This window comes from Coregonus clupeaformis, chromosome 6 (assembly GCF_020615455.1).
Source record: "Coregonus clupeaformis isolate EN_2021a chromosome 6, ASM2061545v1, whole genome shotgun sequence".
In the NCBI taxonomy this organism is placed as follows: Eukaryota; Metazoa; Chordata; class Actinopteri; order Salmoniformes; family Salmonidae; genus Coregonus; species Coregonus clupeaformis.
In genome coordinates, this window is record NC_059197.1 from 53500381 (window position 1) to 53512576 (window position 12196).

At 42.6% G+C, this 12196-nt stretch overlaps 1 protein-coding gene across 1 annotated transcript; it reads left to right on the top strand.

Annotated features, from left to right (window-relative positions):
• The first annotated feature begins 912 nt into the window (after positions 1-912).
• On the top strand, positions 913-8706 carry LOC121568206 (olfactory receptor 11A1-like). Its single transcript, XM_045216975.1, has 2 exons — positions 913-1818; positions 8557-8706. The coding sequence occupies exons 1-2, from the start codon at positions 913-915 to the stop codon at positions 8704-8706; spliced, it is 1056 nt and encodes a 351-aa protein (XP_045072910.1).
• The last annotated feature ends 3490 nt before the right edge of the window (positions 8707-12196 follow it).

Here is a 12196-nt window from a genome sequence, read left to right on the forward strand (position 1 = left end):
TGCATTTTAACAGAGGGTCTAGCACATGTCTCCTATTTGTCTTCCTCTTCAGTCCAGGATGCATTGTATGGTGCCGTTGCGAATGTTAGACTCCACTGTGAGGCAAATCGATCTGCAGGTTGAACATGGTGAGATTGTAGACTCCTAAAATAGTGCAGTTTGTTTAGGCAATTTTACACCCAGCCCATTGAGAGAGCATTGCATTGTGGATTTTGTAGTCGACTTGAGCTGAAACAATTTTCACATGATGCTACCAACCTTATAATAATGCCAAAATGAAACATTAGTTTAAAAAAAGCTATTGTTCTCACATATTAGTGTTATTTAACACTGTAAATTATAGGAATGAGTGTTTTTGGGTGGATTTTCTAAGAAAGGCTTTGAACGCCCTGGAGGGCCTGTGTTACAAAATGGTATCTGTTTTTCTCTATATGGTTTCCTTGACGCTGAAAATATCTAATTTTCCCCAGGTGTTGGTGACCATTTGCATATCACACCATGGCAGACGTTTTTTTAAATTAAATCTCACAAGTATAAGAATCAAGTGAGGAGCTGAGTTTAGGAGGTCATCATGGATTAAAAATTGTCTGTCTCCATTTTGGATTTAGAATACATGTAATCAATGTATTATTTTTAATTTGAATGTAATAATTTAAATGTGTGCATGATACAAATTATAATATTGTTTAAATTAGGCTATGAATTTTGTTATCAGGACAATGTATGGCTGTCTATATTGGTGAGTATACTGTAGATGTGGGCAAAACTATCAATGAATCAACAAGTCAAGGAATTATCCATTTAGGTTGTTCTTTGTGATTTCATTGTTTTAACTTATATGTAAGCTACAGAAGGAAGATTTGCTCCTCTTCTTCAAACATTGACAGCACATCTTTACCAACTCCCAGGACCATGGAGAACTCTACTCACTTCAAGGTGTTTAGGCTTGCTGCATACGGTGATATCGGACAATTGAAGTATTTCTACTTTGCTGTAGTAACTGTATTATATTTTGTCATCATTCTTGCCAATGCTTTCCTTATTGGAGTTATCTGCATTGAAAGAAGCCTTCATGAACCCATGTATCTGTTTCTATGTGCTTTGTTTGTTAATCAGTTGTATGGGAGCACTGGTTTGTTTCCTGCTCTCATGTGTTACTTGCTCTCTGACACACATGATATTTCCCTTCTTTATTGTTGTCTCCAGATTTATGTGGTGTACACATACGTTCTAACAGAATTTAGTAATTTAGCAGTTATGTCCTATGACAGGTACATTGCTATTTGTTATCCTCTAGAATATAACAATATTATGACACCTAAAATAATTTGTGTCTTAATTCTACTGTCCTGGGTGTATTCTTTTTTCATCAACGCCATCGTTATCTCCCTGACTTTGCGACTGCAATTTTGTGGTAACGTTCTAGACAGAGCGTATTGTGACAACTATTCCGTAGTCAAGCTTGCATGTTCAAATACTACGCTGAATAACATATCGGGTCTTCTTGTCACTGTGCTTCAATTTTCTTGTACTATATGTCCTACCATATATTCATATGTAAGAATTCTACAAATATGTTTAAAGTCTTCAAAAGAGACGAAACAGAAAGCATTTAACACCTGTACACCACATATAGCCTATTTGCTGAACTTCACCTTTGGCTGTTTATTTTTGATTCTACAAAGCAGATATGAAACTGCACATCTTTCACCTATACTTCGCACTATTTTATTTGTTTATTTTCTGATATGTCCACCACTTTTCAATCCTTTTATGTATGGCATAAGGATGGTTAAAATCAGGCAGGCTTGTAAAAAGGTACTAGGCCTTAACTCAATATTACAAAAATAAACAATCAGGTACTTTTTTAGGGTTATGTGTTTTGTTACTTATAGTTGCTATCATTGAATCTACTAATACAGGAGTCATTTTGGCATAATTTCTCTGTAGCCCAAAGATTATTTAAAAAATTGCATCAAGTTTATTATGTATTGTAACTGAGAATGGTTTGTGTCATGTTAGCTAATTAACTGCATAACTATGGAGCATCAAAGGGAACTGCCCTCCCTACCTTCAGGCTATGCTCAAACAGATGCTAAGTGGGATCTTTGGGATGACCCTACTACACCCCAACCCATTCTGCGACCTTTGGTCTATTGGCCCACCTAACGTTAGGACAGCTGTGTCCCTGCCCATCTTCCTAAAACGTCTGTCATCGTGAAAATGATTTATTTTGTTGCAGTTTTCAAGTTAATTTCCTGCAGTTCTACACATTTTGCTATGAGGCAGAGATAAAGGGAACATGAAGGTTGTATAGTGCAGGTGTTTCTGCAATGTATATGTAATGTGTGCTTACATTATTCTAGCAGGGATGGTTTATGACTGGTTTGTCGCCATTTGTAAGCCATTGCAATATCATAGCATTATGACCCCTTCTAATGTGAAGATGTTGTTAACCTTGGTATATTTTATTCCCATAACCATTTTCTCTCACTTAGCAGTTGATAAATTATCCTGTGTTGAAAGTGCACTGAGTAACCTGTATGGTATATGTATCATAGCAAGCCTAGTGGTTTTACTTTCTGTGTTAATTGTGCTCTCATATGTAAAAATATTACTTGTTTGATTAAAAGCCTAAATGGAGTCACGAAAGTATTTTAATACGTGTGCTTCCCACTTGATCACTTTCATCAACTTCTCTGCAGCCACCCTTTTTTCTGTTATTTACAACAGGCACAGCACAGTAAACAGAGAGGTTAATGTATTAAAATCAGTACAGTTCATTCTGTTCCATAGCCGCGGGGGAAAAAACACTATGCCTGCGCTACATAAGGCTATATTGGTCTGTTAATGCAGGACTTTTGTGAGAAAAAAAGTTGCCCAAAAATATTCATATTTTTTAGTAACTCTGATTTTTCAGGGGGTGCATCACCCTCAGCACCCCTACTTCCTGTGGCTATGTTCTGTTCCATCACTGTTGCACCCTATCATATAGGGATTAGGACCAAGGAGATCAGAAACCTGAACCTAAACTGGTACCAATTATGACTTTAGATTGTACAGCAGCAGGGACAGGGTTACCGGTTTGAATCCCAGGACTGACAGGAATATCTGTCAGAATGCGAGCTGCCAGAACTGCTTGAAGAACTGAATGTTTATACTGTACATTTGTTTTAATCATCAACCTAATCGTTTGTATTTCATTTTATTTCTGTAAATTCTTATGCATTTCCGTTAAATGTATTTTACTGTCATACTACTGTAAAGCACTGTAGTAAAGTCAAATCAGGGATGCTGCTGTGTCACTGACCCTATGTTCTTCTAGCATGTCAGTGGACATGTATTTCAGTTTCAGGGGGGCTGGGGAAAGAGCAAAAGGATGTAAGGATGTAATAAGTTCTGTTTCCACAAATGGGCAGTAATCTATTCTTCTAGAAGTGAAGGATCTAGCAGATCTTTAGAAATACTGAGGAAATGTCAATTAGAAAACTGTTGGATTTTGTTTCTTGTCCTAGTAAAATACACAAATAACTTCCTGTAAAATAAAAGGGATGAATCCATTTGCTTGATCAAACAGTTTAGTCATGCTACAATAAACAAGACATTGCATTATTTATTGTAAATTAAAATAATTCCAATGCATTTTGGAGCTTCATATACAATGACGAAGATCAGCTCAATTCCCCACAACTACACTTCACCAAAAGACACCTCAGTTTGCGTTACAAACATAGACTTAGATAAACATTGCATCAGTGTATCTGTCCCATTATGGCATCTGTGAGAGCACTGGAAGCAACATTGAGGCCATCTCCATTTTGAAGTAGTCAATTTTCTGTTACTACTTCTACGAGTTGGCAAACAAACCGGAAGAGTGCATACTGCCACCTGGAGAGTGTTGTTTGAACAGGTAGAAAGACAAGGTTGGTGATTTACTGCCACCTGCAGTTATGGAATGTTTGCTCATAAGTATAATTCATTGGCTGATCCCTCCTGGTGACCTATAAGGAATTATGTGATCCTTCATTAACCCATAGGAAGTCCCACCCAGTTACTTCTTCAAAATGGTGAATGTCCTCAGTGGCGCAGCCAATGCTAAAACTGGCTTTTGGCAGCTACAGTCCTCTACCGATCTCTAAGGTTACAAACTTTTTAGACCGGCCACTGAGCTAAAGATGGACCAGCCCGTCTGGCATTTGCTCTAACTACCTGGCCCGTCTGTTTCTGCTTAATTCTTAAGTGTATGTTCACACTTTAATTTAAGAATACAGGTGTTGTTTAATACCACTATACAATGATAATGTCCCTGAGAGGAAAAGATTGTGGGGTGTGTTCGTTTTAACATGAAGAACACCTCTGGTACAGCATAACATATTAAGTCAGTGGTTCCCGCGCGAGGGTTTGGAGGGGGGTCCCACCCCCCCAAAAAAACAAGAACATTATATATTATTACAGTACCAGTATAAAGTTTGGACACACGTACTCATTCAAGGGTTTATCTTTATTTTTACTACTTTCTAAATTGTAGAATAATAGTGAAGACATCAAAACTACGAAATAACACAAAAAAGTCTTAAACAAATAAAAAAATAGTTTATATTTGAGATTCTTCAAAGTAGCCACCCTTAGCCTTGATGACAGCTTTGCATACACTTGGCATTCTCTCAAACAGCTTCATGAGTTAGTAACCTGGAATGCATTTCAATTAAAAGGTGTGCCTTGTTAAAAGTTAATTTGAGGAATTTCTTTCCTCCTTAATGCGTTTGAGCTAATCAGTTGTGTTGTGACAAGGTAGGGTTGGTATACAGAAGTTAGCCCTATTTGGTAAAATACCAAGTCCATATTATGGCAAGAACAGCTCAAATGAGCAAAGAGAAACGACAGTCCATCATTACATTAAGACATGAAGGTCAGTCAATCCGGCAAATTTCAAGAACTTTTAACCTCTTAAGGATCGGACCCTTTTTTTCAATTTTCGCCTAAAATGACATACCCAAATCTAACTGCCTGTAGCTCAGGTCCTGAAGCAAGGATATGCATTTTCTTGATACCATTTGAAAGGAAACACTTTGAAGTTTGTGGAAATGTGAAATTAATGTTGGAAAATATAACACATTAGATCTGGTAAAAGATAATATAAACAAAAAAACATGCATTTTCTATTTATTTATTTGTTCCATCTTTGAAATGCAAGATTTAGATTTTGGCCACTAGATGGCAGCAGTGTGTGTGCAAAGTTTCAGATTGATCCAGTGAAGCATTGCAATACTGGACAATTTTGCATCATGTCTGCCCAACTGTGCCGAATTTGTCAATTGGTACATTTTCAAGTACATAACTATAGAGAACATGCAAAAATGATATGGTAATACATAATGTAAGTTTACACACTCCAAGGAATGTCATATATTATTGATCATTAGCTTATACACTAACTTTCACACATCTGGATGGCCGGGCGGGGTGGGTGTGGAGCCAGAGACAGCAGGGGTTCAAACTGTAGAACCCAGTTCCTACATTTGAACATAAACATTTATTTTATCAAACAAAACTATGCCATATTTTATCTCTGGGACCCTTAGGATGACAAATCAGAGCAAGATTACATTTACATTTACATCATTTAGCAGATGCTCTTATCCAGAGCGACTTACAAATTGGTGCATTCAACTTATGATAGCCAGTGGGACAACCACCTTTTTTTTTTATGGTGGGTGGGGGAAGAAGGATTACTGGCGTCGTGGGGGAGCTTGTTCCACCATTGGGGTGCCAGAGCAGCGAATAGCTTTGACTGGGCTGAGCGGGAACTGTGCTTCCGTAGAGGTAGGGGAGCTAGCAGGCCAGAGGTGGATGAACGTAGTGCCCTCGTTTGGGTGTAGGGTCTGATCAGAGCCTGAAGGTAAGGAGGTGCCGTTCCCCTCACAGCTCCGTAGGCAAGCACCATGGTCTTGTAGTAGATGCGAGCCTCAACTGGCAGCCAGTGGAGTGTGCGGAGGAACGGGGTGACATGAGAGAACTTGGGAAGGTTGAACACCAGATGGGCTGCAGCGTTCTGGATAAGTTGAAGGGGTTTAATGGCACAGGCAGGGAGCCCAGCCAACAACTAGTTGCAGTAATCCAGACGGGAGATGACAAGTGCCTGGATTAGGACCTGTGCCGCTTTCTGTGTAAGGTAGGGTCGCACTCTGCGAATGTTGTAGAGCATGAACCTGCAGGATCGGGTCACCGCTTTGATGTTAGCGGAGAACGACAGGGTGTTGTCCAGGGTCACGCCAAGGTTCTTTGCACTCTGGGAGGAGGACACAATGGAGTTGTCAACCGTGATGGCGAGATCATGGAGCGGGCAGTCCTTCCCGAGGTTCAGCTTGAGGTGGTGATCCGACATCCACACTGATATGTCTGCCAGACATGCAGAAATGCGATTCGCCACCTGGTTATCAGAAGGAGGAAAGGAGAAAATTAATTGTGTGTCGTCTGCGTAACAATGATAGGAGAGACCATGTGAGGATATGACAGAGCCAAGTGACATGGTATATAGAGAGAATAGGAGAGGGCCTAGAACTGAGCCCTGGGGGACACCAGTGGTGAGAGCACGTGGTGCGGAAACAGATTCTCGCCGCGCCACCTGGTAGGAGCGACCTGTCAGGTAGGACGCAATCCAAGAGTGAGCAGCGCCGGAGATGCCCAACTCGGAGAGGGTGGAGAGGAGGATCTGATGGTTCACAGTATCAAAGGCAGCAGATAGGTCTAGAAGGATAAGAGCAGAGGAGAGAGAGTTAGCTTTAGCAGTGCGGAGAGCCTCCGTGACACAGAGAAGAGCAGTCTCAGTTGAATGACCAGTCTTGAAACCTGACTGGTTTGGATCAAGAAGGTCATTCTGAGAGCGATAGCAGGAGAGTTGGCTAGAGACAGCACGCTCAAGAGTTTTGGAGAAAAAAGAAAGAAGGGATACCGGTCTGTAGTTGTTGACATCGGAGGGATCGAGTGTAGGTTTTTTTGAGGAGGGGTGCAACTCTCGCTCTCTTGAAGATGGAAGGGATATGGCCAGCGGTCAAGGATGAGTTGATGAGCGAGGTGAGGTAAGGGAGAAGGTTTCCGGAAATGGTCTGGAGAAGAGAGGAGGGGATAGGGTCAAGCGGGCAGGTTGTTAGGCGGCCGGCCGTCACATGTCGCATGATTTCATCTGGAGAAGAGGGGAAAAAGAAGTCAAAGCATAGGGTAGGGCAGTGTGAGCAGGACCAGCGGTGTCATTTGAATTGATAAATGAGGATCGGATGTCGTCAACCTTCTTTTCAAAATGGTTGACGAAGTCATCCACAGAGAGGGAGGAGGAGGGGGATTCAGCAGGGAGGAGAAGGTGGCAAAGAGCTTCCTAGGGTTAGAGGCAGAGGCTTGACATTTAGAGTGGTAGAAAGTGGCTTTAGCAGCGGAAACAGAGGAAGAGAATGTAGAGAGGAGGGAGTGAAAAGATGACAGGTCCGCATGGAGTCTAGTTTTCTTCCATTTCTGCTCGGCTGCCCGGAGCCCTCTTCTGTGAGCTCGCAATGAGTCGTCAAGCCATGGAGCAGGAGGGGAGGACCGAGCCGGCCGGCAGGATAGGGGACATAGAGAGTCAAAAGATGCAGAAAGGGATGAGAGGAGGCAGAATCAGGAGATCGGAGGGAGAAGGATTTAGCAGAGGGATGAGATTATAGGATGGAAGAGGAGAGAGTAGCGGGAGAGAGAGAGCGAAGGTCGCGACGGCACATTACCATCGGAGTAGGGGCAGAGTGAGTAGTGTTGGAGGAGAGCGAGAGAGAAAAGGATACAAAGTAGTGGTCGGAGACTTGGAGGGGAGTTGCAGTGAGATTAGTAGAAGAACAGCATCTAGTAAAGATGAGGGCAAGCGTATTGCCTGCCTTGTGAGTAGGGGGGGACGGTGAGAGGGTGAGGTCAAAAGAGGAAAGGAGTGGAAAGAAGGAGGCAGAGAGAAATTAGTCAAAGGAGACGTAGGGAGGTTAAAGTCACCCAGAACTGTGAGGGATGAGCCATCCTCAGGAAAGGAACTTATCAAGGTGTCAAGCTCATTGATGAACTCTCCAAGGGAACCTGGAGGGCGATAAATGACAAGGATGTTAAGCTTGAATGGGCTAGTGACTATGATAGCATGGAATTCAAATGAGGAGATAGACAGATGGGTCAGGGGAAAAAGAGAGAATGTCCACTTGGGAGAGATGAGGATTCCTGTGCCACCGCCGCGCTGACCAGATGCTCTCGGGGTATGCGAGAGTCATACGAGGAAAGAGCAGTAGGAGTAGCAGTGTTTTCTGTGGTAATCCATGTTTCCGTCAGCGCCAAGAAGTCTAGGGACTGGAGGGTAGCATAGGCTGAGATGAACTCTGCCTTGTTGGCCGCAGAACGGCAGTTCCAGAGGCTGCCGGAGACCTGGAACTCCACGTGGGTCGTGCGTGTGTTGTGTTGCTCCCTTGATTGATGTTGATGAAGGGCCCATGGTTTTGGCAACCCTCAGTCTGAGGCTTGGGTCGTAGACGTGGTGGGGCCCGTGTTTTTCGGCAGGCCCAGGTGTCCGGCGTAGGCAGGGAACTATTTCAGGGATCGGGGTTGCGGCAACCCTGTGTCCCAGCCCAGGCCGGAGACCCCGTAGGGCCCATGGTCATGGTAGTCCTGCGTCTCCAGCCCAAGCCCAAGACGTTACAGGGCCCATAGTTGTGGCAACCCTGAGTATCATGTGGTGTGTGGTGGAGACGTTGAAGGGCCCATGTTTGTGGCAACGCTGTGTCTCAGACTACGACTTAGAGGGAGGTGTTGGTAATGAGACGGGTGGCGTTGTGGTGGTGTTGGTGGGGTTTGAGGGTTTGTGTCGTCTCGCTTTGGCTGTGATTGGTTCCGCTGCTGGTTTGATATTCTACCCGCCCTGAGTCGTGGAGGGATTGTGATGCCCTTTTGTTGAGTCCGTTGGGTATAGTGGTGGCCAGCCAGGCGATCCAGTAGCGTTCCCTGCTGTGTCGTTGTTTGATGGTCCACTTGGGATTGTGTTAGAGAGCAGTCATGCGGAGTTGTTCGGAGTGGTGTTATTTTAAGAAGTGGTGTATGAGGGGTGTGTTGTTGCGGCGAAAGGTAGAGAGGTTGTAAAAATGTTGGGTGAGGCGGGTGTGTAGGGACCCGCCGGTTTCCCCGATGTAGGTGGCGTTGCAAGTTTTGCAGATGAAGGCGTAGACACAGTTGGTTGTGTGTAGAGTGTGGGTTCCGTAGGGGCTGCGTATCCTTATGTCGCTGCTGTGTGTCGAGCCGCGGATGCTGTTGAGTTGGTCGAAGTGGGGTCCTGTGGGTACTCGCTGTGGGTTGAGGGGTTATAGTCTGCTATGTACCAGTCGGTCACGGAGGTTGTGGTTACTGCGGTAGGCCAGGATGGGTGTGCGTAGAGGTAGAAGACCTGACTGCAGGAGGTTCTCTTTGATTTGTGTCGCAACCTTGAGGCTGAGTCGGTTGTAGGTGATGATGAGTGGTACTGTTAGCTCCCCTTGGGTGTCAGGCCCAGGTGGTGGCTGTGCTGGCCGTTGTGGTCGGCTGGAAGGTCCACTCAATGGTCGGAGAGTTGTACATTGGTCGGGAGGGGTCTCCAGTACTCCCTTGTTGCGTCGACTGGGACGTTAGTTCGATGGTTGGAGAGTCGGACGTAGGTTGGGAGGGATCTCTGGTGCTCCCTCGTTGCGTCGACTGAGACGTAGTTTGATGGTCGGAGAGTCGGACGTTGGCCCGGGAGAAGCTTCAGGTTGTCCTTCGCAAATGTAATCGAAAATCAAATCAAACACTTCATGTGAGCCCATGACCACATGTTGAGTAACATTTCTGTAGGCTATGCAATTGCGTGAAAAAGTTTTGATGGCCTGTATTAAAAAGAGGAGGATCCCATCAGCTTTCTATAGGCTAGGTCTACTATATTTATTTCTCAACTTTCCTAATATTAAACACTTTGCTTCGTTTTACAACAGGAGTATAGCCTACCTGGCTGGCATGAAAATGAACCACAGGAAAAAAACATAGCTAATATGGCTGACTTGCTTAAACAATTCTGGTTTCAACTGACAATTGAGATGTACAAACGATAGGGCATAAGGGGACGACAAGCAGATAAGAGGCAATCCGTAATTTCTATTAAGACATTAATGAGCGAGCTAGGACGGACGTAGTCAATATGACTATTTGTTCAGCACTTTTGAAATGTACAGCGACATAATTCAGAACATGGGCCATTCTTAGTGTTCTCCCTGTACACCAAGTCAGAACCGTAGGATAAATAATGGGGGCATATAAGCAGACAATGAAAGCTTTTACAACATTCAATGATTATAATATCTCTAAAACAGGTTATAGGCTACTTGTGCACCACCAAGTCAGAACAGTAGGCGAAATTAAGAGGAGAAAATAGACCAAATTATTAGGGTGAGGCACATGGGCTACTAACAGCTTACTACATAAGGAAACACTTAGTATTACTTTGTTAGCTACAGTATACATATCTCAATTGGTAGAGCATGGCGCTTGTAACGCCAGGGTAGTGGGTTCGTTCCCCGGGACCACCCATACGTAAAAATGTATGCGCACATGACTGTAAGTCGCTTTGGATAAAAGTGTCTGCTAAATGGCATATTATTATTATTATTATTATTATTATTATTATATTATTATTATTATTATTATTATATGCAGCAGCATACAATCAATTTTTTGACTCACCTTGTTGTGCTGCGCTCACTTGAACAGGAAGGTGGCGCGGCGGTCCTTCGTGGGAAAATGTTGTCATCAAACTTTGTCATCAAAGTCTGTCATTCTCTGGATTTATGGTGCTTTCAAGACAACTGAGAACTCTGAAAAAAACAAGGTTGAATCATGATAACGTCAGGGATCTTCAGGTCGTAGCTCTGGAAAGAGGCCTGAGTTCCCGACTTACAATTCCAAGTTGGATGACCGTTCAAAACGTATTTTCCCAGTCGTAGCTTGTTTTTTCCCAAGTTCACAGTTTTCTTAAACTCACTTTAGTAAGATTTCCCAGTTTAGAGTAAACAGTTGTTATGAGCACGGCAGAAATCATGCTGGATTGACAGCATGGCCAATGTTGAATTTTTAACATTATAAGCTTGGAATAGAGACCCATAAACCCAGAGTTGGGACCACAATGCCACTCCACTGAATAGCAGGCTAGTGATTTCTTTGCAATGCTTGCAGTTAGTCACTGATTCCTTCCAAGTATTAAAAAATATTTGCCAGTAGATTGTCGACTTGATTCATGATGATGACTGCTAGCTAACATTTTGAAAGTATGATGTTGACATGATCAGTCCAATCAAAGCTACTGTAGATATAACGTGATTTGACGTGAATTTATCTGTGGCCAATGACCTTGAGCCTTCTTGGATGGGCACTTCTAATGTAACTCTATGTCAGCACCCAAGGGGCTTGAATTTTCGAGCTCTACCCTTAGATTTTGCGGTGACCTAGTGTCCCCATGAAAAACATTTTTTTATTGTTTGCAAACTGATATGTGACACGTATTAATGACCAAATAACATGCAAAACAGAGTGTATTGTGTCAACTACTCCGCAGTCAAGCTTGCATGTTCAAATACTACGCTGAATAACATATGGGGTCTTGTTGCCACTTTGCTTTCTTTTTCTTGTACTTTATTTCCTACCATATACTCATATGTCAGAATTCTACAAATATGTTTAAAGTCTTCGAAAGAAACGAAACAGAAAGCATTTAACACTTGTACACCACATATAGCCTCTTTGCTGATCTTCTCCTTTGGCTTGTTTGTTATTCTACAAGGCAGATATGAAACTGCACTTCCACCTATACTTCACACGATTGTATTTGTTAATTTTCTACTATGTCCACCATTTTCTAATCCTATTATATATGACATCAGGCAGGCTTGTAAAAAGATACTATGCCTTTAACCTACAACATATACAGATGTTTTCTTTTATTTATTTTTGTAATCGATGCTATAATTGACTATACAGATATGTAGTATTTTTGCATAATTTCTCTGTAGCCCATATATTATTTAAGAAATTGCATGAAGTTTATCATGTATTGTCACTGAGAATGTTTTGTATTATATTACGTATCTGATCATAATTCACCAATTAAATATGGTGTTCCCAAAACTCACGTATCTTTATTACTTTC

What these genes read in the sequence shown, in the direction of transcription:
- LOC121568206 (XM_045216975.1), top strand. Translation starts at nt 913, where the DNA reads ATGGAGAACTCTACTCACTTCAAGGTGTTTAGGCTTGCTGCATACGGT. An exon ending in TCAGGCAGGCTTGTAAAAAG is followed by an intron (nt 1,819 to 8,556) that starts GTACTAGGCCTT and finishes GTTTTTCGGCAG; the next exon opens with GCCCAGGTGTCCGGCGTAGG.